Below are 22,092 nucleotides of genomic sequence, written 5' to 3'. Positions count from 1 at the left end.
ACAAAAGTCCTATTCACGGTGCCTGTGAAAGTCTCGTCGCCCGTAGTTTCCAGTACATCAATGTCAGCACCACAAGACGCCGGCAATAGGGCTGTTCATCCTCCCCTCCTCCTAACTACACAGCTAGAGTTGCTTTTCATTATTTTTATATTATTATTTTCGTGTGCTCTACACCCCAAACCCCGCAGTGTTTCAGCAAAGGTTCCGCCCACCAAGAAAGCTACTGCGACCCCTTGACTGCGAGATACAAAAGCAGTTGGTCCACGAGCTCGCTACGTCACCTGCTCCTGAAAGCACACGTCACCTCAATTTTAGCGGAAAAAGGGCGACGGCAGTTAACAACGTGTAAAGCTTAAAAATATTTAAAAAGTAATGAAGGATGAAATGCTTTTTCTTCTACTGAGTGAAGGTAGAACATTTGCTATTAGTGATGTCAGCAGCGATCTCAATAGAATCGGGGTAGCGGGGTGGAGGAGTGGGAATGGTAAATATGCAAGAGAGAGGGAGCGGGTAGATGGAATGTGTGGGAGGAGGGTTAACGGCGGTGTAAGACAGCGTGATAGGGACGAGGGGCTTGATGTTCAGTGGGAGGAGGGGGGAGACAAGACAGGAAGTTAATTACCCGCCCTGAACGGTGCTGCCATCTGGCACTACGTGGAGTTCTTTCCCCTCGCTGGTTTCTCTCCGCCTGCCGTCTGTGGCCGATTAGCCCCCGTGTTTACACCTGACGTCGCTTCCTTCCCCGCACTTGTCTCCTCCCTCCACACACAAGGGCACGCATGCGCATACTGACGCACGGCGATAAAGGGGGAGGAGCAGGAGAGAAGACGACAAGGCGCACTCATCAAAGTCTTCTGATGCAGAGATAAGGTGTAAATCATCAGGCCGGCCTGTTTTCAATCACGGCGCGTGTGCTGACGAAAGTAGCGCAGAATGACGCTCGCACCCAGCATCCGCACTCCCTGCGCGTGTGTGAGTGAGCGCGTGCGTGAGTGAGCGCGTGTGTGCGTGGTGCATGTGGATTGAGCAATCGGGTTATTCCTAACCCCTTACATGCCTTGGTCAAGCTTTGCAAGGCGCGTGCGTGCACACACACGTACACAATGGCGATATTGTGTTAAGGCTCGTGACCTTTGCCCTACCTGCAATTTGACCGTTTGCCGGGTACCGTTAGTACGGTCGCCAACAAAGCTTACATGGGTTCGTATACAGAAGTGATGGAACATTCAAGAGTCACTTTCGCCAACTGACACTGGCTCTGCAGTAACGTTATGTAACGTGTTTACGACGTGAAAATGACGTCAAAAGGTCCTTCTATTCCTCACCTCGCTACGTCACGTAGCTCGACCTCTCTCCTGTAGGGTGAAAATCGACCCCGGGAGTTGAATACCTGTTCGTATGGAGGCTCTCTATGTAATCTGTTCATCTGATGCATTTTTGCTGCTCGTTGTTTGTGACGACCCCCTCTCGGATCGACAAAGGTTCAAACTTTTCACACAATGAGTCAGAGAAACTATGGTTTTAAGTGACTTCGTTGAATTAATACCTGCAGAAACAAATCTCACCATAACCCCAATGCAACTTAGTGTCACGCACACAAAAAAAAACAACAAAAAACTCTCTAGCAAGACTTGACTTCGTCACTAACTGCTGTCGTTGTTTGAGAGTATGAAAGGGCCACTGGCCCCTGCCATTCTTGTTCAGTCAAACATTTACCTAGAAAGGGGAAGGGGGAGTTGTGCTCTCCCCTGTGACGTCACTCGAGCCTCGTCTTAACAGCCACCCCAACGGAAAAAACCTCCCCCTCCTTCTTTGTCCCCAGTCAGACGCAAACCCTTGTTTAGTGACATGTTTTGACAGTGGCGTTGACCTTTCTCTAATAACAAAGCAAAGGTCAACTGTGGCAGGTGACAGACGAACGACTATATGACTGATGTTTAATTTTGTTTTCGTGTCTCCCACGCTTGCCTTCATGCACACAGACCTAACAAAAACTAAAACTAAAACCGTACTCACTAGCACGAACGCTTGTAGGTAGACACTAAGAAGCCGACTAGTATTGGAATGGACTGAACCATGGGATCCCATCTGATACAGAAATTGCTAACCAGCCACTTCCACAAAAGTGAACACGGTAGGCCGTCATAAAAACAAAAATAATGCCTGACTGGCTATCTGGTCTAAGTCCCCTATGGCTAACCCGTTTTGACAACCAAAAGAAATATCTCATTTCGCTAAAAGTTTCTCCCGCGTCTCTGAGGATTCGGTCTAACTGCAGTTGCTTCTCCCAACCTTCAACCCCAAGTCATTACTCAAACATCTGGGCCCCTTGAAAATCCCCAAATATTTACAATCAAGTTCTCCAAGGAGTCAGTTATCGGTGTTTTAAAATAAACTCACCCCTACCTCCCCGTTAACCCTTTTCCCTTCTCAACCCTAAAGGTCGCGCTGTGCATAAAGACTTTGCGGTTCCCTGTTCAGACAACCGTCATCCCCTATGTTCTGTGAACAGACAGCTCGCCCTCCGCAAACTAGCGTCTCTGGGTGGCCACTGATCAAGGGTTAAGGTGGGGTGGAGTGCTTCTGTGGATGTCTTTAGTAAGAACAAGACCGCGCTGTCCCTGAACACCCTTCCACCCGTCCCAAAAGCCCTAGAAATGACTGGTTTTTGGAAAGATAATATACAAATATATATTTATATCGTCAGGCATTTCCCCGACTAAAATAAAGACCTATTAAATTTTCATTTTTGAATGTGAAGCATGAGGCCGCGCACGCACGCATGTCGACTATTTCCCCCGACAGTTCATCTGTCTTCCTATGAAAACGCTCCAATCTATTTCTCCAGCGGTTCGTTCGTTCGTCTTTCGTTTGTGAAGTTTTTTTTTTTCCTTTTGGAGGAGGGTGGAGGTAAGGTAGGGGAAGGAGCTGCGGCATCTGCAATGTTTGCTCGCTTGCACTGCCCCAGCCTAAGACATCGAACTGCAAATGTGCGAGAAAAACAAGTTGAAGCTCCACGATTGGCACGCCGAGCTCCTGTTTGCCCGCCGAGAGGTAAACACACGCCCTACCTGCGGGGCGAAGAACATTTTTTTTTAACCTCTATCCCTTTTCTTGACCCCTTGATTCCTTTTTCCCTACAGTTTTTAAGTCACCTAACGAAGCACGTATGGTCAAGGGAATAACATACATGGGTTTTGTTTGTTTGTTGCTGTTGTTTCGAGGGCCTTAAAAGCGACAGAAGCGACCTCTCGTGGGGCGCCCAGACCTTGGGAACACGAAGACGTCTGCGGACAACTGGACAACGGAGACAAGCGAACAGCGAAAGAGTTGGGGAGGATGATGAGTAGAGCGATGGTCGCAGCGAAATGGCACGAGACCTAACCTTTCACCCTTTACGACGGTTAGGCAGGTGACCTGACACACACAACTTGGATTACTCTATATGCACGCAAAAGTTACTCTTTTTTGGGTGGGGGTTGATTTGGCTTAATGGTTCTGCTTACTTTTTTTTTTTTGCAGGAGGGGAGGGAGGCAGCTGACAATAGTGGTGTAACCCTGATTCTGTACAGCAGGAGGACCTTGTAGGTGCGCCCCCATCAGGGACAACTCTGTAGACTCTGGTCTTCCATGTCTGCATGTGAGAATCGTGGTCTAGGGCTGATAGCTCGTCTCGGGGTATACTGACAACTCTTAGTAAGGGTGGCCTTGGGATGAGGAGGTCTCTTTTCGTCACCCCTTACCCGTTGTAAGCCACGGCTACCTCGATGGTAAGTTTACCCTCCGGACCACAGGCATGGCGCCTGAATCACTCGGGGATTCTCTCCTGACGATATTTACTGGTCTGGGATGTGTGTGCGCGCGCACACGACGCTGAGCACAGTCCAGCGTGAGGCCCGTTACCCTGATGACGTCAGCCCACCGGCCGTGACCCTCACGCACTGGGGACGTGCGCTGATGCTGCAGCTGTTGTTGCGGTCTACTGTAGAGGTCGTCGTCTCGTACTGAGCAGCTTTCGATTCGCGTGCCATGACGACTCAACCGTGAACGCCGCTCAGCCAAAACTAAAAGAGAGGGGGTGGAGATGGGAGTGGGGGAGAGAAAACGCGTTCATGTTCCAGAACACACGCGTCAGTCTGCTGCTGACGTCTGGCAATGAAAACAGCCTTTAGCCTAACACATGACGCACGCAGGCAGAACGTCAGAAAACACTGAAATTCTGCAACTTTTCTATTCTCTGAGGTTAAGATAATAGTAAGGAAATTAAACACACTTACACACACACATAGACAAGATGAGAAAGATGGAGAGAGGGGACGTGACTCAGTCGACACGGCTGCACGAGCTACTACCGCCCTCTTCAGTCTCTGTACAGTTTTTTAAAATAAATTTCTGTTTTCAATTTACAGGATGTGTTTTGTGATTACTTAAAACAAAGCGACACAAACGTAATTAATTTATTTTAAAAGGTGGAGGGTTTGGGGGAGACTCTCTGGCGCCAGGGAAGCAGCCTCTTGGGAGGGCGATGCATGGCTGACCGTGGCATAATCTTCTGGTGCTCTCCCCTGAATTTTCCTCCTTTCTCTGCACTGGCCGAATGGCAATCAGTTAATTACATTATTACTATCCCATTACTTTCCCATTCCAGGTTATAATTTTCCCACTTGCAGACTCCCTCCTTCCTCCACACCATCCCTCGCTCGCTCTTGTGATAAAATCATTTTATATTTATTTGTGGCTCTCGAAGTTCGTTCGTTCTAAAAGTTCAAGGAAAAAACGCCGTTACAGAAGTAGAAGTATTTCAGACTATTTGACAATCGTTAACCCAATTAACATGTTGAGATAACACGAAGCAAACAGCCTCATCTGCGTGCAGTATGGCTTACATGTCTTCCGTGCTTTTACCACATCAGTTAACTAATAATTGTCTCAACGGACACGCAAGAACTATGTGACTGAGTGATCACATTGTGGTGAATTGTTCAAATTAGAAACAAATATGCACAACACAGTAGGAGTCCGGTTAAGAAGGCGGTATGGAAATCACTGACATTCACAGTCTATAGTCTATCCTTCACAACTCGCTCACACACAGAGACCTGGAACAATCTGCTGGGTTCCTGTATTCGTGTTTCATCACATTTTATGAAATCTTCGATTGTCAAATCCCTAGGAGCACTCTGCGCAAGAGTTTCGGGCAGGGGAGAGCATTCAAGCATGCTGGAAAACAATTAGCAAAAAAGAGTCAATCCATCGGTCCTGCAATTCAATGTCTCCAGTGACACTCGAGTTGTGAACAAAGTCTGCCATGGACCGTGGCAAGGTAAGTCACATTCAGCTTCAAAAACTTAAAAAAAAAAAAAGGTCAAGAACTGAGTGGTACTCACTAGGCAGGCCATAAAAAAAAAATCATGTTTGCGACTCCAACCGCAACTACTGTAGCAAATATCCACAAGCAAACACGAAAATGTAAAACAACAATCTACAAGAAAGATACAGATGATTGGGGTGATGTGGGGGTCGGGAGAAGTGAGGCCCACAAAACACTCTCAAGATAATGTAGTCCCTCCGCAATGATCTGCAACAGAGCATACAACGAGAAAAAGAGAACACCGGAAAGGGGACATGAGCTGATCTGGCCTCAACACAGACACAATGAGAATAAGAGAGGATGCAAAAATGAAGGAGAGAGAAATAGAAAGCAAAAAAAATGCAGACAGCATAAACAATAGAAAGGAGAAATGCGGCAGGGAACTTGACCCCAGAACGGAAAGAGTAAGGACAAGGAGTCGTGACCTGCACGTGACGCGCGTAGATCTCACTACACGACTTGTCTCAAGGCGAGAAGCGCATCCACAATTTATATGAACTGAGTGAACAATGGCAGCACCTGCCGATGGGCAAGGCTGTTTCTCGAGACTTTTTCTCACGATCATTACAGACACGCTGCAGGCGCGGAATACCTGAGGTAGTCTGCCAAGATGGTGATTTACTCAAAGGTCGAAGAGCGGAGAAAAGGTTTGTCAGGCGGAACCAGGCGGCAGGCAGGCATGCACACAGACCGCAATGCAACAGGTTTGCATATTTTTATGTTTGGGGGGCACTTGGAGGTGTCAAGTAGCAGAGGCAAAGTTCTGACACGAAAATTAAAGCGAAATTAAGTTTCAAGGGCGCCCCCTGTTACACCGACGGGGCTCGCGGCTCAAGGCCCTGAACCGCTACGTCAGGTGCAGGCCTGACACGCAGGGCAGATAAACCACGCTCACACTTATCTCCTCTTGCTATTTACCCACCTCACCTGCCAAGATTAACTCTCCCACTGAGCGATTTGACCCTCAGCCTTTATCCCCCTCGCCCCTGCAGCCACCGTCATCGGGTAACTCCCACCCACAACTACCTCCGTCCTCACCTCTGCGATCCTATTCTGGCAATCCTGAGGTTGAGGGTGCATCCTTGCACGGGTGGCTTCCACCCGATCGCTGCCCAGTGAGGCTTCTGGTACTTTTATCGCGTGATTTCACATCATGATTTAACTCGATACAGAAACATTTTCCAGATTAAAAATTGCATCGATGGTCAAGCCTCTGCCCACGACATTCTGGTGTAATGATCGTTCAAGCATATTCCCCAAACACCACAGCACAAGTAGCGTCCAATCAATAGACATAAGCTCCTCCATTCAGTCGCAGCACGTGGAATCGGAAATCAATCGATACACAGGCAATTCCCAGTGAACCATTTCACGTGTAATCCCCAAGCAGCCGGTACGCCTGTAATCCCCAACCAATCAGGACACTTGCAATTCCCATTCAACCATCCCACATGCCGATGTTTTGAGTGCACGCCTACAAGAAGGGGTGGGGGACTCACTGCACGACCCCGGGTGGGCGCGGCACGTGTTGTCACCACTTCTCCAAAGCGTCCGGAGGAAGACCCGTTGACCTTCTGACGTCTGACGGACCCTCCGACGCATAACATGAAAATACAAACGGCATATCCTGGCAACGGTTAGCAATCCCTTTCGTCACATACTATGACCTTTCGTCCAGTTGTGCGGCTTGTTGACCCAAACGTTCTCGCGACGATTTGTGAACCTTTTCGATGCACGGTGATCTGTCGCTGATACATCGAGAAAGGAAAGGGAAGAAATATTCATTCAGAATTTGGGCAGCGAAAACTTGCACGACTTCTATTCTGTCTCGTACCACATTATGACAAGCGATAGGAAAAAAAGCACTGCCCTCTGGTGCACGTTAAGGATCACCCTGAAGTAAAAGAAAAAAAACTCCTTGCGACTGAACTCCCCTTACACTGCAGTGTGACATGGCCGACATATTCCTACTTTTGCGGAGTAAAAGAATCGTTGAGGAATACGGTGGAGATGGATGCGATCACTACTGGTGGACAAGGACGTGTGGATCGTCTGTCGACTCATCGTAGCTTTCATTCTGCTGTCTGGTCACTTCGGTCACTTGAATTTCCCGTCCTCCCGACATCGGAAAATATCAATGATTTCATCTCAATCAATTGAAAAAATAAGGAGTTATCCTCCTACACCTTCCCCCCACGACAAAAATAGGATTACTTACTGTTTGACACTTGCGACGGCACTGCAAGGACAGACCCAGGTCGCAACACAGACGTCCTGGCCACACTTCGATGTCTCGGAGAACTGCAGAAAACAAAAAATTAAACGAAAATGTTCAGAACAAAGTGAGGAAGACGATTCAGCATCAACATGACTGTGTGTGTGTGTGTGGTTTTTTGGGTTTTTTTCATGCGTGTCTGCGCTCTCTCTCAAACACACACACAGTGTCCCAACATCACACGAAACAATCTGATGTTAGTTTGCCTCATCTATTCAAGCTCTACCAGCATAAATTACTTTCTTAATTATTATTTTTTAACAATTAATTGCCCACTAGGTACCAGACAAACAAAAATGTTCCCGAATCTAATCAAAACATCACTTTCCGGTCCACGCGATACATGCCGCACATTAATTCGTGGAAAAGTCACATGGCTATTCCACTGGCTGCAACCGTCACACTATTTAATACCCCAAGACGGTCATTGACCTCGGTAAGCGCATCAGCCTCCGTAGCGGAGGGGCTTCAGTACTAAAGCCAATGTCACGTGATTATGCAAGCACACGCGCCGTCTGTTGAGCTCGGCTCAAAACCACGTGACCCTACGGTCACGGCTGCCTCCAAGAGCCGTGGGCTCTACGGACATCCTCCCACCACACTACAGCACCGCCAGAGAGGAGGAACGAGGGCCACGTTCACACTCAGAATGGGAGGCAGTCTCGTGTATTCACGGGCAAATCGCGGTCTCAACGCGAGTCCTGAAAGATCGTGTTGACTCGCGGCCCCTTAAAAGGGAGATAGAGAAAAAAATAAATGGAGAGATCTAGCACACAGCAAGAAGAAAAAGACAAGAAATGGCGAAGGGAAAAATGTTTGTAGACGACAGTGATGATGATGGTGAAAGTTGTAAAGGGAAAGAAACCAGCCGAGAGACCTTCATCGAAAAAGCAAGCGCGCAACTAAACCAGAAAAAAAAGGGAGAGAAATAGAAAAGAAAATATGAATCAACAATGGAAGGAAGAAAATACTGGAGTGTCGTTGTTCTCGTTCTGGCATCCAACAGTGTAGCATGAATATCAAATGGGGTGTTGTGGAGGGGAATGAGTGGTAACTGTTGTTAATCAATGGAAAGTTTGGAGCACCGAGCACAAAGACGCCCGCCTGCTCGGCCCACTCCTGTGAGAGAGACCATTGTGCGAGAAGAAAGGACGACATGATGGTAGTGGCGCTGGGGGTGCTACGTGCGGCGGACACTGCGGTGACGAGTGAGAAGTAGGGGGCGTGCTCACTGTCAGACGACAACACCGATGTCACCACGAGGACGGACGTTGCACAAGCACCTGGCGCGCGCCATTCAACTAATCTCCTCCGCTCTCCACGCCCTCGCCAGCAGAGCGGACCCGCTCAGCCCTCTAATTAGTGCTCCTCGTCACAGCGGGTCGCTGTTCCGTGACCTGACCTTCGCTAATCTTCCGCCGGTCACCCGGGGTGTCTTTGCCAACGGAAGACGTTTCAAATGGCGTCAACTGTTTCTTACAGCGACTGTGTGTGAACAGTTTGGCAGCCATTTTGCTTTTGCTTCGTTGTATCTCATTTTTTTCCGGGACACTGACTCGGTCGATCCGTTGATCGCTGGCATAGGACAGAAGCGGTCGTCCGAATGGTTAAACATCACTGTCCAAGACAGGACCATGCCCCCTGTTGTGTTATTGGTTTGTGGGTATTAGAGGTGGCACTCATTAAACTGTCCAGTTAGAAAACACACAAGAGACAGCTTCATGTCGGCTCCCGCCCAAGTATATTTGAATCTCTTAACCGGAACTAAACCTTTTACGTATTGTTCATTTTGGGATAAGGCCAACACTTGCCTTATTCAATCTCCCTTTCTTTAAAATGGACATTGTTTCAATATAACTTAATTAACATTAATTTTAATATTCTTGAATTTCCTATTCAAGTCTATGTGCGTTTGATTCGAGTCAATCATTTACAAGTCAAGTCTCTGTGGGATCTTGATGGTGCGACCACTCTTGGTAGTCTTGACAGGCTGGTCTGGAGGAGCGATGACTTTGGACGCTGGCGCCTTCCTGGCTGCGGCTCCTGAACATGGCTCTGGATTGTCAACAGGAATGTCTGGATCGTCTGAGTGTAGACCAGACAAGGGGTCGGGATCCTCTTCGGACTTTGGGTTTGTTGGAATAAGGGACGACAGATTCTTTGGGATAGGTCTGGGAATCTCGGGATTGGGATCTCTGGGAATCAAGAGACGGCGGTTGCGTCGTTGGCGACCGTAGGGAGTCTCTACCTCATATGACCTGTTGGGCAGAGACTTGATGATTGTCCCTGGTGTCTGGGTTGGCTTCACCCAAACTGGCTGACCTGGTTCCAACTCAGCGGCTGGTCTGGCACGGTGTGCTCTGTCGAAGTTCTGTTTATATTTCAACTTCTGCATCTCGTCTTTCTTCTGAAAGTCCTTCCTTTTTTTCCTTTTTCTCGGAAAACTGAAGATGGTATGGTGGGGACCATGGTGCGTAGTCTTCTCCCGAACAACAGTTCTGCTGGACTGAGACCTTGCTGAAGTGGCGTAGCGCGATATGTGAGAATCGCTAAATAAGGATCATCTGCCTTCTTCAGGATTGATTTCACAGTTTGAACGGCGCGTTCGGCTTCGCCATTCGCTTGTGGATAGTACGGGCTGCTTGTTGTGTGAGTGAACTCGTACTGTTGAGCGAACGTTTGGAACTGCTTGCTGGAGAACTGCGGCCGTTGTCTGAGATGACAATTTGTGGATTTCCATGGCGGGAAAAAATGCTCTTAACATGGTTGATGACTGTTTCCGCCGAAGTATTCTTCAAGTGTGCCAACTCAATATAACGTGAATAATAGTCCACCACCAGTAAGTACTGTTCTTTTTTCAGTTCAAAGATGTCCATGCACTTTCTGCAAGGGAATGCTGGTGTGGACAGAGGGAATGAGTGGCTCAGGGGGAATTGGCCTCTCCTTGATGCAAATTGTGCACTCTGTACCATGGACTCTATTGCTGAGAAAGCTTTGGCCACCAAACGCTCTCTCTGGCCAAGGCACGACATTTTACGATGCCTGATGTCCAATGTGAAGTCTGTGGAGAATGTCTGTTCTCAGTACTTCAGGGATGATCAGTCTTGATCTGTAGAGAAGAAGTCCATCATGTTCTGTGACTTCTGAACGTACTGTCCAAAACGCTTTCAGTTCTTCATGTTCTGGACTAGAACGTGGCCATCCATTGTGGAGATAATACAGCACTGTCTTACAAACAGTATCTCTTGCAGTCTCGTTCTTGATTTCTTCGATGCGTTTTTCACTGGCTGGCAAGCTCTGAATCACTTGCTTGATGAAGATCTCTTCTTCTTCACTTCTCTCATCTTTCTGAGTGTTTCTTACTGGGGCTCGTGAGAGTGTGTCAGCAGTCACGAGATTCTTGCCTTTTGTGTAGACAATGTTGTACTTGAACCTCATCAGGCGCATCCGGAATCTCTGAATTCTCGGAGGTGATCTTCAAGGTCTTTGTTTCAGTAGAGCCAATAGTGGCTTGTGGTCAGTTTCGATTGTCAGATCACGAAGTCCTGTGATGTAGTCACAGAACTTTTCACACGCCCAAGTCACTGCGAGTGCTTCACGCTCAACTTGCGCGTACCTGCGCTCAGTTTCCGTCATACTTCTTGATGCGTAGAAAACTGGCTTGAGGTGACCATCTTGACTGTTTCTGAAGTAATACTGCACCGAGACCGAAAGATGAAGCATCTGTTGAGACGACGGTCGTTTTTGTCAGTACCATAGTGTGCCAACACTGGAGCTTCAGTCAGCTGTTTCTTAATCTTCTCAAACGAGGTTTCTTGAGCAGTGTCCCAACACCACTCTATGTTTTTCTTGAGCAGGTCACGTAGCGGTTTGCTGTCGTTTGCGAGGTTAGGGCCTGCAAACTTCGCAACGTGGTTAACCATTCCTAACAATCTTCTGAGATCAGAAATGTTCTCTGGCTTGGGAAAATCTTCACAGCAGACAGTTTCTCTGGTCGATGGCGATCCCATCTTTCGAGATGATGTGCCCGAGAAAGGATATCTCTCTTGCAAACTGGCACTTCTCGTCGTTCAGGTAATGCCCGCTTCTTGAAGCGTCGACATCACTTTCTTCAAGTAACAGATCATGTTCTTGCTTGTTCTTACCGAATGAGCAGATCGTCATGTCACAAATCACATTTTCATGGTTCGCCAGAAGTTGAGACATTCGTCGTTGAAATACTTCTGGCCCTGAACTTATCCCGAAGGGTAAGCGTGTATAACAGTACCTTCCAAAAGGTGTGATGAAGGTTGTTAACTCCTGACTTTCCTTCATCCAGTGGAAGTTGATGGAAACCCTTTTTGCAATCAAGCTTTGTGAACATTTTTGCTCCTGACAGCTGGGCTAACAGTTCATCTGTTGACGGTAACGGGTAGTTCTCTCTGCGAACTGCTTCATTTAGTTTGCTCAGATCGACGCAGATTCTGACTCTCTCGTCGCTTGGGCACCACTACTATTGGGGCGCACCAATCACTGCTTGGTGACTGTGGAATCACTCTCCTGTTCTTCAAGTTGATCCAATTCTGCCTTGACTTTTCTTTTCAAGGCAAAGGTAAGCGTCTTGGAGCTGCTACTGCATATGGAACAGCTGTTCTTTCAGACGAATCTTGTAAGGATCTTGTAGACTTCCTAGTCCTCTGAAGAGTTTTGGGAATTCTTCCTTGTACTGTTTTCGTGGTCTTCTATAACTGTGTTGATTCTCTCAATCAACTTCAACGCTGTAATGGCTGGTCGACCTAGCAATGGTTCTTCAAGTGTTTTTACGACATACACATCTTGCAGTGTAGAGACATTCTTGTATGTCAGTTTTGCCTTGAACATGCCTTCCACAGCTATCTCAACACGACCTGGACCATACATTTCTTGCGCACTTTCTGCAATGGTCGCTTGGCTGCTGGAACTGCGGTCTGAGGTACGACCGGTAACATCAGCTCCGGTGTCAAGCTTAAATACATTCTCTGTGTCTTCCATCAGGAGACTGACTTTCCAAGGATCTGTTTGTCACACTGCTACAATCATACCCATGTAAGCTTCTTCGTCTTCTCTTCTCTTCACTGTGTGAATCGTAGAAGAACCTGAAGAGCGACAGACTGCAGCGTAGTGACCAATCTTGGAACATTTTCTGCATTTAGCGTTCTTTGCAGGACAACCATCTCTGTTGTGGGAACCTTTTCCGCATCGAGAGCATGGCGTAGTCTCTGGTTTTTCCCCCGAAGGCCTGGCTTCGTACCGCAACGAACTTTTCGCTGACCTTTCTGAATCTTGTTTGATGGTTTTCTCAACTGTACTCTCGCTGTTGCTTGCCAACATCGAGTGTGCTTGAGTCTTGGACGTCTCATGAGCTCTGCAAATTTCTATTGCTTCTGGAAGCTTGAGTGTTTTCTTCTGCAACAATTTTTCACGCATAGTGTCATCTTGAACACCGATCACAAGTCTGTCACGAATCATGCGGTCAACATCTTTGAAATCACATGATTTTGCTAACTTGCGTAAAACTGCGACGTAAGTATCAACTGACTCATCCTTGTTTTGGTTTCGGCTATGAAACTTGTAGCTCTCATACACCTCATGTGTGCTACCCAAACAAAAGTCGTTTGAACTTGTCGATGACAGTCTGAATATCTTTGTCTTCTCCCCTTCTGCAAAGGATAATCCTTCGTAGATTTCTTGTGCGTCCTCACCAATGCAAGCTAATAGAACTGCACAACGATAAGCTGAATCTTCTTTATCAAGGCGCGTAGCTACCTCATAGTTCTGCCACTGACGAATAAATTTTTCCAATTTACTTCAATGTTAGAAGACAAATCCAGCTTTGAGGGAATCGGAACGTTTGCAGTGAAGTGTTTTCTCTGATGTGTCTCCGCCATCTTGCGAGAAATGTCACTTGCGAAACGTACGACGCAATATTTCAAAATGAGAAAAACGTGCCCACCTGAAAGTTTCTGGAGAAATCACACAGCTAGCACTTTGCTGCTCACTTCTGACACCATGTTGTGTTATTGGTTTGTGGGTATTAGAGGTGGCACTCATTAAACTGTCCAGTTAGAAAACACACAAGAGACAGCTTCATGTCGGCTCCCGCCCAAGTATATTTGAATCTCTTAACCGGAACTAAACCTTTTACGGATTGTTCATTTTGGGAATAAGGCCAACACTTGCCTTATGTCACACCCCCTACCCGATTGACAGATATTCAAACCCAGCAGTGACATCTACATTCAAACCCACTTCCCAGGAGACAATCCAAGCAGTGGTTTAGTTTTTGTACCGACAGTAAAGTAAGGGGTAAATAAACTACCCGTCTATATGATTGGGTTGATATGGGGGGTGGGGGGAGAATACGACCTCGTTTTGTCTGTTGGTGTAAAATCTACATTCTCAGGTGATGTCCCCTCTCACACTGAAATCAAATTCCACGTAGGAAGCTTCGCACAATCGGCTTCTGTTAGCGGTGGCCTCGTAGTCACGTGATCAAACGTCACCAGCTCCTAGCACGCATCGGATACCTGGCCAGGTGACATATTCAGGCGAAAAGTTAGCCGCTGCCCATTCCTTTGCCCCTTCGCAACTGGTCTGACACAGTCCCATGATGTAGAAGCTGAAAAAGTGATAAGATCGCCTTTCGAAGCATCTGCCGACACCTCTAATTCGTGACCCTTCCAACCGGAAAGGAGACACGTCAGAAAGCAGACAGCTACGGTTTCCCCCTCCTTGTTGCATAAGCTCACCTGTTTCCACTCACACTGCTGGACTTTCATGAGTATCAACTTTCGTTTTCAAAGAAAAGGTTCCTGTAGACGGAATTTAGATATAACTAGCATATACAAGAGGTTTGTGAACTCTACATTTGTTGTCCTCCATCTACTGGTCAAGGCTAGTGTATCCCTACTTATCAGCCTACAACATGTGAAGTATAAATCACGCACACATACATACTACTCATACATATGAACATCGCTAGTAACAAGAGCATGAAGTTAATTTTTAAGAGTGCCTATAGTTATGTCTAAAAAATGTCACATGGAAGGATGAATGTGACATTTTTATTTCCTTCTTTCATTCATTCTCTCTTCTCTGCTATTGCTTAATGACAACTCCTTGAAGTTCCCTAAGTAATTTTCTTGAATTGTTTTTATTAATTACCATTTTGCAAATAAAAAAAAATCATTCAGATTGCATTTGATAGTTTCTTTAATGAACACCAGTCCAACATATTCATTGCAAAATATCTCTAAAAGAAAACCTTTGAATTCATGCTCTATAAACTAAAACTGGGAATGTCAATTGCAGTAAATCACTGTGTCTAAAACCGATTGAATTAAATACTTTAAATAAAAAGTAATACTTTCTGTTTCTACAAATGTTACATGGAGAACTTTATTTTGCAGCAAAACAAATAATTTGAAAAAGAAATAAAGACAGAACAATCAAGAAGAAAATAAATACAAGGAAAATTCAACAATAGAAAACCAAGAGTAGTGCCTCAATGTCTACAACATAAATTATTATTTGCCCCCTTCAACTCTCTGACTTCCTTTCCATCAATTACTATTTTCTTCTCCCCCACACACACACACAACCCCAGCTCCCATCCCTTAATTTTAGCACATTAGCTGTGATTAAATAATACAAAAATGTTGAATATACCTGTATATGTCAATATGATAACATACTTTAAACAGCTACAAATTTTAATTATTGCTGAATTTCTTACAGCCAGGTGATACCTGTATCTGATGGAGGACAAGTCCCTTAAAGCAGCTTTACACACACTGCAGAGGTAAGGTTTAACATCTCTCATCTCTGTAGCTTATTATATGCATTTTCAAATACTCTGCTCTCAAATAGTCTCTTGAAGTGAACTGAGGAGGCTTAGGATCACAGTGAATCACAAGGTCATATTTTAAACCAAAGAACTGACCTGAAACAGCTTTACACAAACTGCACTGGTGAGGTGTAACAGCAACAAATGAGCATCTGTTGTTTAAAATTGAATGACCTAATCCCAGCATTACAAATATGGCACTAGGAAGGTTAACACCTCTAGGGATCAGCCTTCCTGTCTTCAAAATAGATCATCTAAAATCAGCTTTCCACAGTTTGCAAGGATGATGACTTGATAAGAACTTCTAAGCAGCTTTACCTAGCATGCACGGGTAACAGCAAAGACCATCATAGGTCATCATCTGTGTTTTTAAAGTAGATGCATACCTAAAAGCAACTTTACACACAATGCACTTGACACATCACTGTAGATTAGCATGTGCATTTTCTAAGAAGGTGAGGACTTGAAAGCAACTTTAGACACATCACAAACTGGTGAGGTTTAGAATCATTGTGACTCACCTTGTGTCTTTTGAAAGTAGATAAGTGTCTACAAGAAGCTTTACATACACTGCATCGGTAAGATTCAACACAATTATGAATTAGATTGTGTCTTTTCAAGCCAATTAAAGAAGTTAAAGGCAGATTAACACACACTTCAACGGTAAGATTTGTTATTTCTATGGACCTGCATATGCTGTTTCAAATGAAATAAACTTTTGAAGGCAGTGTTACACACACTGCACTTGTGAAGCTTATCACTGTGAACCTGCACGTGCTGTTTCAAAGCATTTGATTTTTTGAAGGCAGCTTTACGTATGTTGCACTGGTAAAGTTTCTTGTTACTGTTGATTTGCCTATGTCGTTTCAAATGGGATAATCTTTTACAATCCGCTTAACAATCCCTGCTCTGGTAAGACTTCTCATCCCTGTGAACCTGCCAATGTCGTTTCAAATGGGATAATCTTTTAAATGCAGCTTTACATACAGCTTTACACTGGTGAGGCTTGTCATCATTGTGAACCATCATGTCCTCTTATAAAACATATGATCTTTTAAATGAAGCTTTACACACTGCACTGGTAAGGCTTTTGATCAGTGTGAACCTGCGTATGTCGTTTCAAATTGGATAATGTTTTAAATGCAGCTTTACAAACACTGCACTGGTGAGGCTTGTCATCACTGTGAACCATCATGTGCTGTTTTAAAACATATGATCTTTTAAATGCAGCTTTACAAACCCTGCACTGGTGAGGCTTCTCATCCCTGTGAACCTGCGTATGTTGTTTCAAATCAGATAATCTTTTGAAGGCAGCTTTACATGTAGTGCATTGGTGAGGCTTCTTATCATGGTGAACCTCCATATGACTTTTCAAATTGGATAATATTTTGAAGGCAGCTTTACATACACTGCACTGGTGAGGCTTGTCATCATTGTGAACCATCATGTGCTGTTTTAAAACATATGATCTTTTAAATGCAGCTTTACAAACCCTGCACTGGTGAGGCTTCTCATCCCTGTGAACCTGCGTATGTTGTTTCAAATCAGATAATCTTTTGAAGGCAGCTTTACATGTAGTGCACTGGTGAGACTTCTTATCATGGTGAACCTCCATATGACTTTTCAAATTGGATAATGTTTTGAAGGCAGCTTTACATATAGTGCACTGGTAAGGCTTCTGATCACTGTGAACCTGCATATGTCGTTTCAAATTGGATAATGTTTTAAATGCAGCTTTACAAACACTGCACTGGTGAGGCTTGTCATCATTGTGAACCATCATGTGCTGTTTTAAAACATATGATCTTTTAAATGCAGCTTTACAAACCCTGCACTGGTGAGGCTTCTCATCCCTGTGAACCTGCGTATGTTGTTTCAAATCAGATAATCTTTTGAAGGCAGCTTTACATATAGTGCACTGGTAAGGCTTCTGATCACTGTGAACCTGCATATGTCGTTTCAAATTGGATAATGTTTTAAATGCAGCTTTACAAACCCTGCACTGGTGAGGCTTCTCATCCCTGTGAACCTGCGTATGTTGTTTCAAATCAGATAATCTTTTGAAGGCAGCTTTACATGTAGTGCACTGGTGAGACTTCTTATCATGGTGAACCTTCATATGACTTTTCAAATTAGATAATCTTTTGAAGGCAGCTTTACATGTTCTGCACTTGTGAGGTTTACTAGTGTGGTCCGACATGTGTTTCTTGAGCAAGGATGGAAAACGGAATGAAGACATACACACTTTGCACTTATCAGATTCAATATCGCTACTAGGGTGCTGTTTTTCTGACTCAGTACTGATGCTAGCTTCTGACACATTTACATTTCTCTCATGCTGAGGATTTTCAGTCACAATATCCGTCACCTGTGTATTGTTACATCCAGCAACATCCACATCTTGAAGTTCAGGTGATGATATACATGCTAAAATATCTTTATTTTTCCTGCAATTCCACTCCACCTCCTGTGGTACTCTCTGTGCCTTCAAGTGCTCCATTATTGTGGACTGAGTGTGTGATTTTGTCTGCTCTGACTCTACTGCAGAACCAACGCCTTGACCAGAGTGATCTTCATGCTTGACCTCAGAAGTGACTGGTCCTTTTGCATACTGTGTCTTCACTTCATAAGTATCGTCATGGCAGTTCCAATAAAATTCATTATCACTATCAAGTTGAGAAATTGCATCCTGGCCAGGACATGATCTCTCAGTCTTTCCTATAGGATTATGCTCAGTCATATGTGGCCATTCTATCTTCACAATGTGAGTGTGCTGCTGTTCAATTTTATTGAAAGAAGTGGAATCTTGAGAATTCGTCTCCACTTTCGGAACATTCTCACACCTCCAGTTTGTCTGTGCAGCTGGATCAATTTTTATATTACGGAGTTCTTGGCCAAAGATACTGTCATGCTGCATGAAATCATTCTGTAAACATTTTGTCTCATCAGAGCAAAATGAACTTTCTGCTTTAGGTATTACATTATTGCTTAAGTCTTCTTGTGCCTCACCCATATATTTCGTCTCAGTCTTTATGAGTGTACATGGGACCTGCATCTCACTCTTCATAACAAACATATCTTTGTGCTCTCCAAGAATTATTGATTATATTTATTGTCTTTTGGGTAAAAGTACTTTTACACTTATTGTTGACTAACTTTTCATGAAGCTCAAGACCTCAGCTTCATCAATTCTATTGTTTCTACTGATAATAGAAGACCCACTGAAGTCTGTTGTAATTTTCTCAGACCTGAAACATGACATTTGTAATGATTCAGTTGTCATGCAAATTAAAAGCAAACATTTAAAAGCAAGGAAGATTTCACTTAGACGCTCTCTCTGTTAGAATGAAAGAAGAAAGTTTTTACTACTATGGCTTTTTTTGAAACACGTAGATTCTTAATCAGTTGGAAATTCTGTAGAATTGCTGATTTTGACGCCATTTTTATTTAAGAGTATGTGGTACTTATTATATTATTATATACCATGATTACTCCTAACTGTGTGTTAAATGTCTGTATGAGTATGTATGCCTGCCCTTGTGAGCAAAAGAAAAATTTCTGTCCTGAGTCTCCTCGACAGACAATAAAATTTGATTTGATTTGATTTGATATTGAACAGAACGCTTGCCATCTTATAGTGGGTCGGACAAACTGCTGAAAATCAAAGCATTTTACCTCTCAGAACAGAAACAGGAAAGTAAAATAAATAAATAATGTCTGTCTGTGCTCAGAATTAGAGGAATGAGGCATACCGTGTAGGTGGAACTTGTGGACGTAGAAGTGTTGCTAGAAGTTTGAAATAAGATTTCACCACTAACAACAACTCCGTATTTTCTTTTCACAAGAGTTACCACCCATGTGTTGAAATTTGCATAGAGACCCCGCGACGATGCGTATCACGTGGTACACAATTTAATGGCCGTGACTCGGGTGGAGGACAAAGAAGTCTCCACGCCATTGTCCGAAGTATTAGAAATAGAATTCTATTTTCCCGACAGTATGGACAAGAAAATAACTTCGTCTGTACCACAACAATCAGTGTCGTGTACGAAGCAAAAATTAAATGCGATCGACATTGCTGGCCTATACGAACTGCCGAAGCACCTTTTTTCCTTCGACCACGACGATTTGCCGTGCACCAGAAATGAAGATATTGTGGAGGACCTTGTTCTTGACAAAAGCACTTACACGATGAAAGAATTTCAGGCGGAGTAGAAATCATCACGGGGCCGAAGTTTTATCTCGCCGCGAGGCCACGAAGGGTCGTCAAAGGTCGGCCCAGCCTTCATGTCCAGCAAAGGTCTAGTGTGTCAAGTCTTGGCCCCTCTACCCAGCCAATCCACCCGTAAATGTAGAGACGACCCTCCCCGCCTGTAACTCGCGTGACACTCGCTAAAGATGGCTGCAGCATACTTGATGCTGTATGAAGTGGAGAGAAATCTTAGCAGAAACAGAATATTTCATGATTAAACTAACTCCATCGATTCATGGGATGATTTAGCCCTTTATTAACGATTAAGATTTCGATGTAATGACATCCTGGCGATCGTCGATGACATACAAGGAGATTTAATTAGTAATTACAAATCAGGGCGGAGTGTCACAACTATACATTGCAAGTTCGAATAGCTCTCTCGTTCATAAATGCGACTAATGTGTATACTCAATACATGAATGAATACACTTTTTTTAACATACTGTGTATGTCAAACTTACCTGAAAGAGAAGCAACAATTATATGACTTACTAACAGCGGGGGGCGGGGACTTTAATGTCCCTCTACTGCGGACTCGCTCAACAGGGTAACAAGCGCATTTGTACTCCGTGAAACTCAGTTTGTGACAGAAGATACCAGGTACCAGGTATGAATGTAAGGCCTCAGGTACCAATAAGATATATCTCCCAGGACAGAAGGTCCCAGATATCAGGGAGGAAAAGCCCTCAGGTACGAGGCTAACAGCGCGGCATACTCCAGCCTTATTCTTTGATGCCTGCTGCGCATATGTTCCTCCTGCTTGTACACATTTTTAAAAACTTCCACTGCATCACTCCCTCCCCCTTTCTTGATTGTCGTGGTCTGCAGCACAAAAACTGCTTCTGATACCAGAGCCACGAGCTGCGGCGCTTGCAGGGAAGCCGTTTCACCGTGGGGTTCGGGTTGCGGCCCCTGCTGCACCCGGAAGTAAGCGAGACGCGGAGGTGCGCGCAGCAGCAGCGCGCGTGGTGGTCGCAGCGTACTTGAAAGCTGCGTGCATCACAAAGTCTATAACCTGGACAGTCGTAGCGAGAGAAAACAACAACAACAACAACAAAAAAAAAAAAAAGGTGTTCGTGCCGCTTTCAAAAGATCGACACTAGCCCAGACACAAGAAGATTCGTCCTCAAAACTTCCCCCTCGCCCTCAACACCTCATCCTCGTCGTCTGCGCACTTGATGAGGTTGTAAAGACTGATGTCATACAGGGATCTGTCCCGTACATACACGCACGCACAAGCTCTCACCTGCTGACATTAGTAAATATTTCCACGCAATTAAATGACTTCACAGTTGTAACCTTTTTTCTCTGTGTGCAGGTGAAATGGGGAAAGTTTGGGTAAGTCGGGTATGTGAGAAGTGAACTGTTCTTTCTCGCTCGTGATCAGGAGGAGCTATTTCTACCTTCTCTTATTCCCACTGTGCTGAAGAACAAAGTGTCCTGTACAATATGCAATGATACAAGCATTAATGGACAGCAACAAATCAGAGAGAGGCTGACAGACCTGCGCGTCACGTCAAGACTGCTAACGGCTCAATGGCGTCACAGCCTCGTTCTCACGCCTTCTTCTCTCCTTTCCCCTCTCCAACTTTAGCCCCTCTTGCTGCTAACCCTCGTGGCGCGGCAGGGGACATCTTCCGCCATGCGTGCGATGACATAATCGCCAACGTTGCTCACGAAGGAGGAGTGGAGGATGGGTGGCGAGACGACAAGTGTGCTGTAGACACGCTGCCAAACAACTAAGTGCATCAGGATGTTGTAAATCACGTAACAGACCAGCCAACGGCCCACGTCCCGGAGCCCCTAGGGTCTCTTTTCCCTCCCCTAACACTACCCCGCGTACCGGGAAGCTGACGGATAGAGGCTGTCTGAAGGTGAAGACGGTGTGGTTGGGGTGGGGGGTATGACTATAACAGGGCAACAGCAAAAGCAGAAGGTCACAGCCAACGGAAATGTTTAAAAGCAAGGCTTCGGGGTCACCTCGGGTCTTCAGGCCCCATGAGGGCCACAAGAAGATTGCTGGGTGCAACATAAGATGATGACTGGCTAAAATGTGCAGACAACAAATTTAACGTTTGACGTTCATTAACTGTTTCTGGTGGTGATACAAAGTGAAGGCTGTCTCTCTCCAACCTCATTCACAAGAGTAAATAAATGTACAAATCTTTGTCGATGACCGTAAACCATCCCCTCCATTCGTCGTGTTTTGATGACATCTGCCTACGTCCCGTAACAATACGTCCTCTGAGAACATACGAAGATTTCGCTACGAAGACGTAAACCAAGCAGAAAAAGCCCATGTCCCCAGTGTAGAACAAAAAAAAAAA

The 22,092-nt window shown here is 45.1% G+C and overlaps 1 protein-coding gene across 1 annotated transcript in view; it reads right to left on the bottom strand.

Annotated features, from left to right (window-relative positions):
* LOC112565155 (reversion-inducing cysteine-rich protein with Kazal motifs-like) overlaps positions 1 to 22,092 on the bottom strand; it is a 62,481-nt gene that overhangs the window by 17,541 nt on the left and 22,848 nt on the right. Inside the window, 1 exon segment of the mRNA XM_025240473.1 lies at positions 7,590 to 7,672. Within this exon segment, the coding sequence (XP_025096258.1) occupies positions 7,590 to 7,672 (83 nt within the window).

The sequence above is a fragment of the Pomacea canaliculata genome, linkage group LG5 (genome assembly GCF_003073045.1).
Source record: "Pomacea canaliculata isolate SZHN2017 linkage group LG5, ASM307304v1, whole genome shotgun sequence".
Taxonomy (NCBI): domain Eukaryota; kingdom Metazoa; phylum Mollusca; class Gastropoda; order Architaenioglossa; family Ampullariidae; genus Pomacea; species Pomacea canaliculata.
The sequence above is the reverse complement of the archived record's forward strand: the minus strand, read 5'-3'. Positions and strand labels throughout refer to the sequence as shown.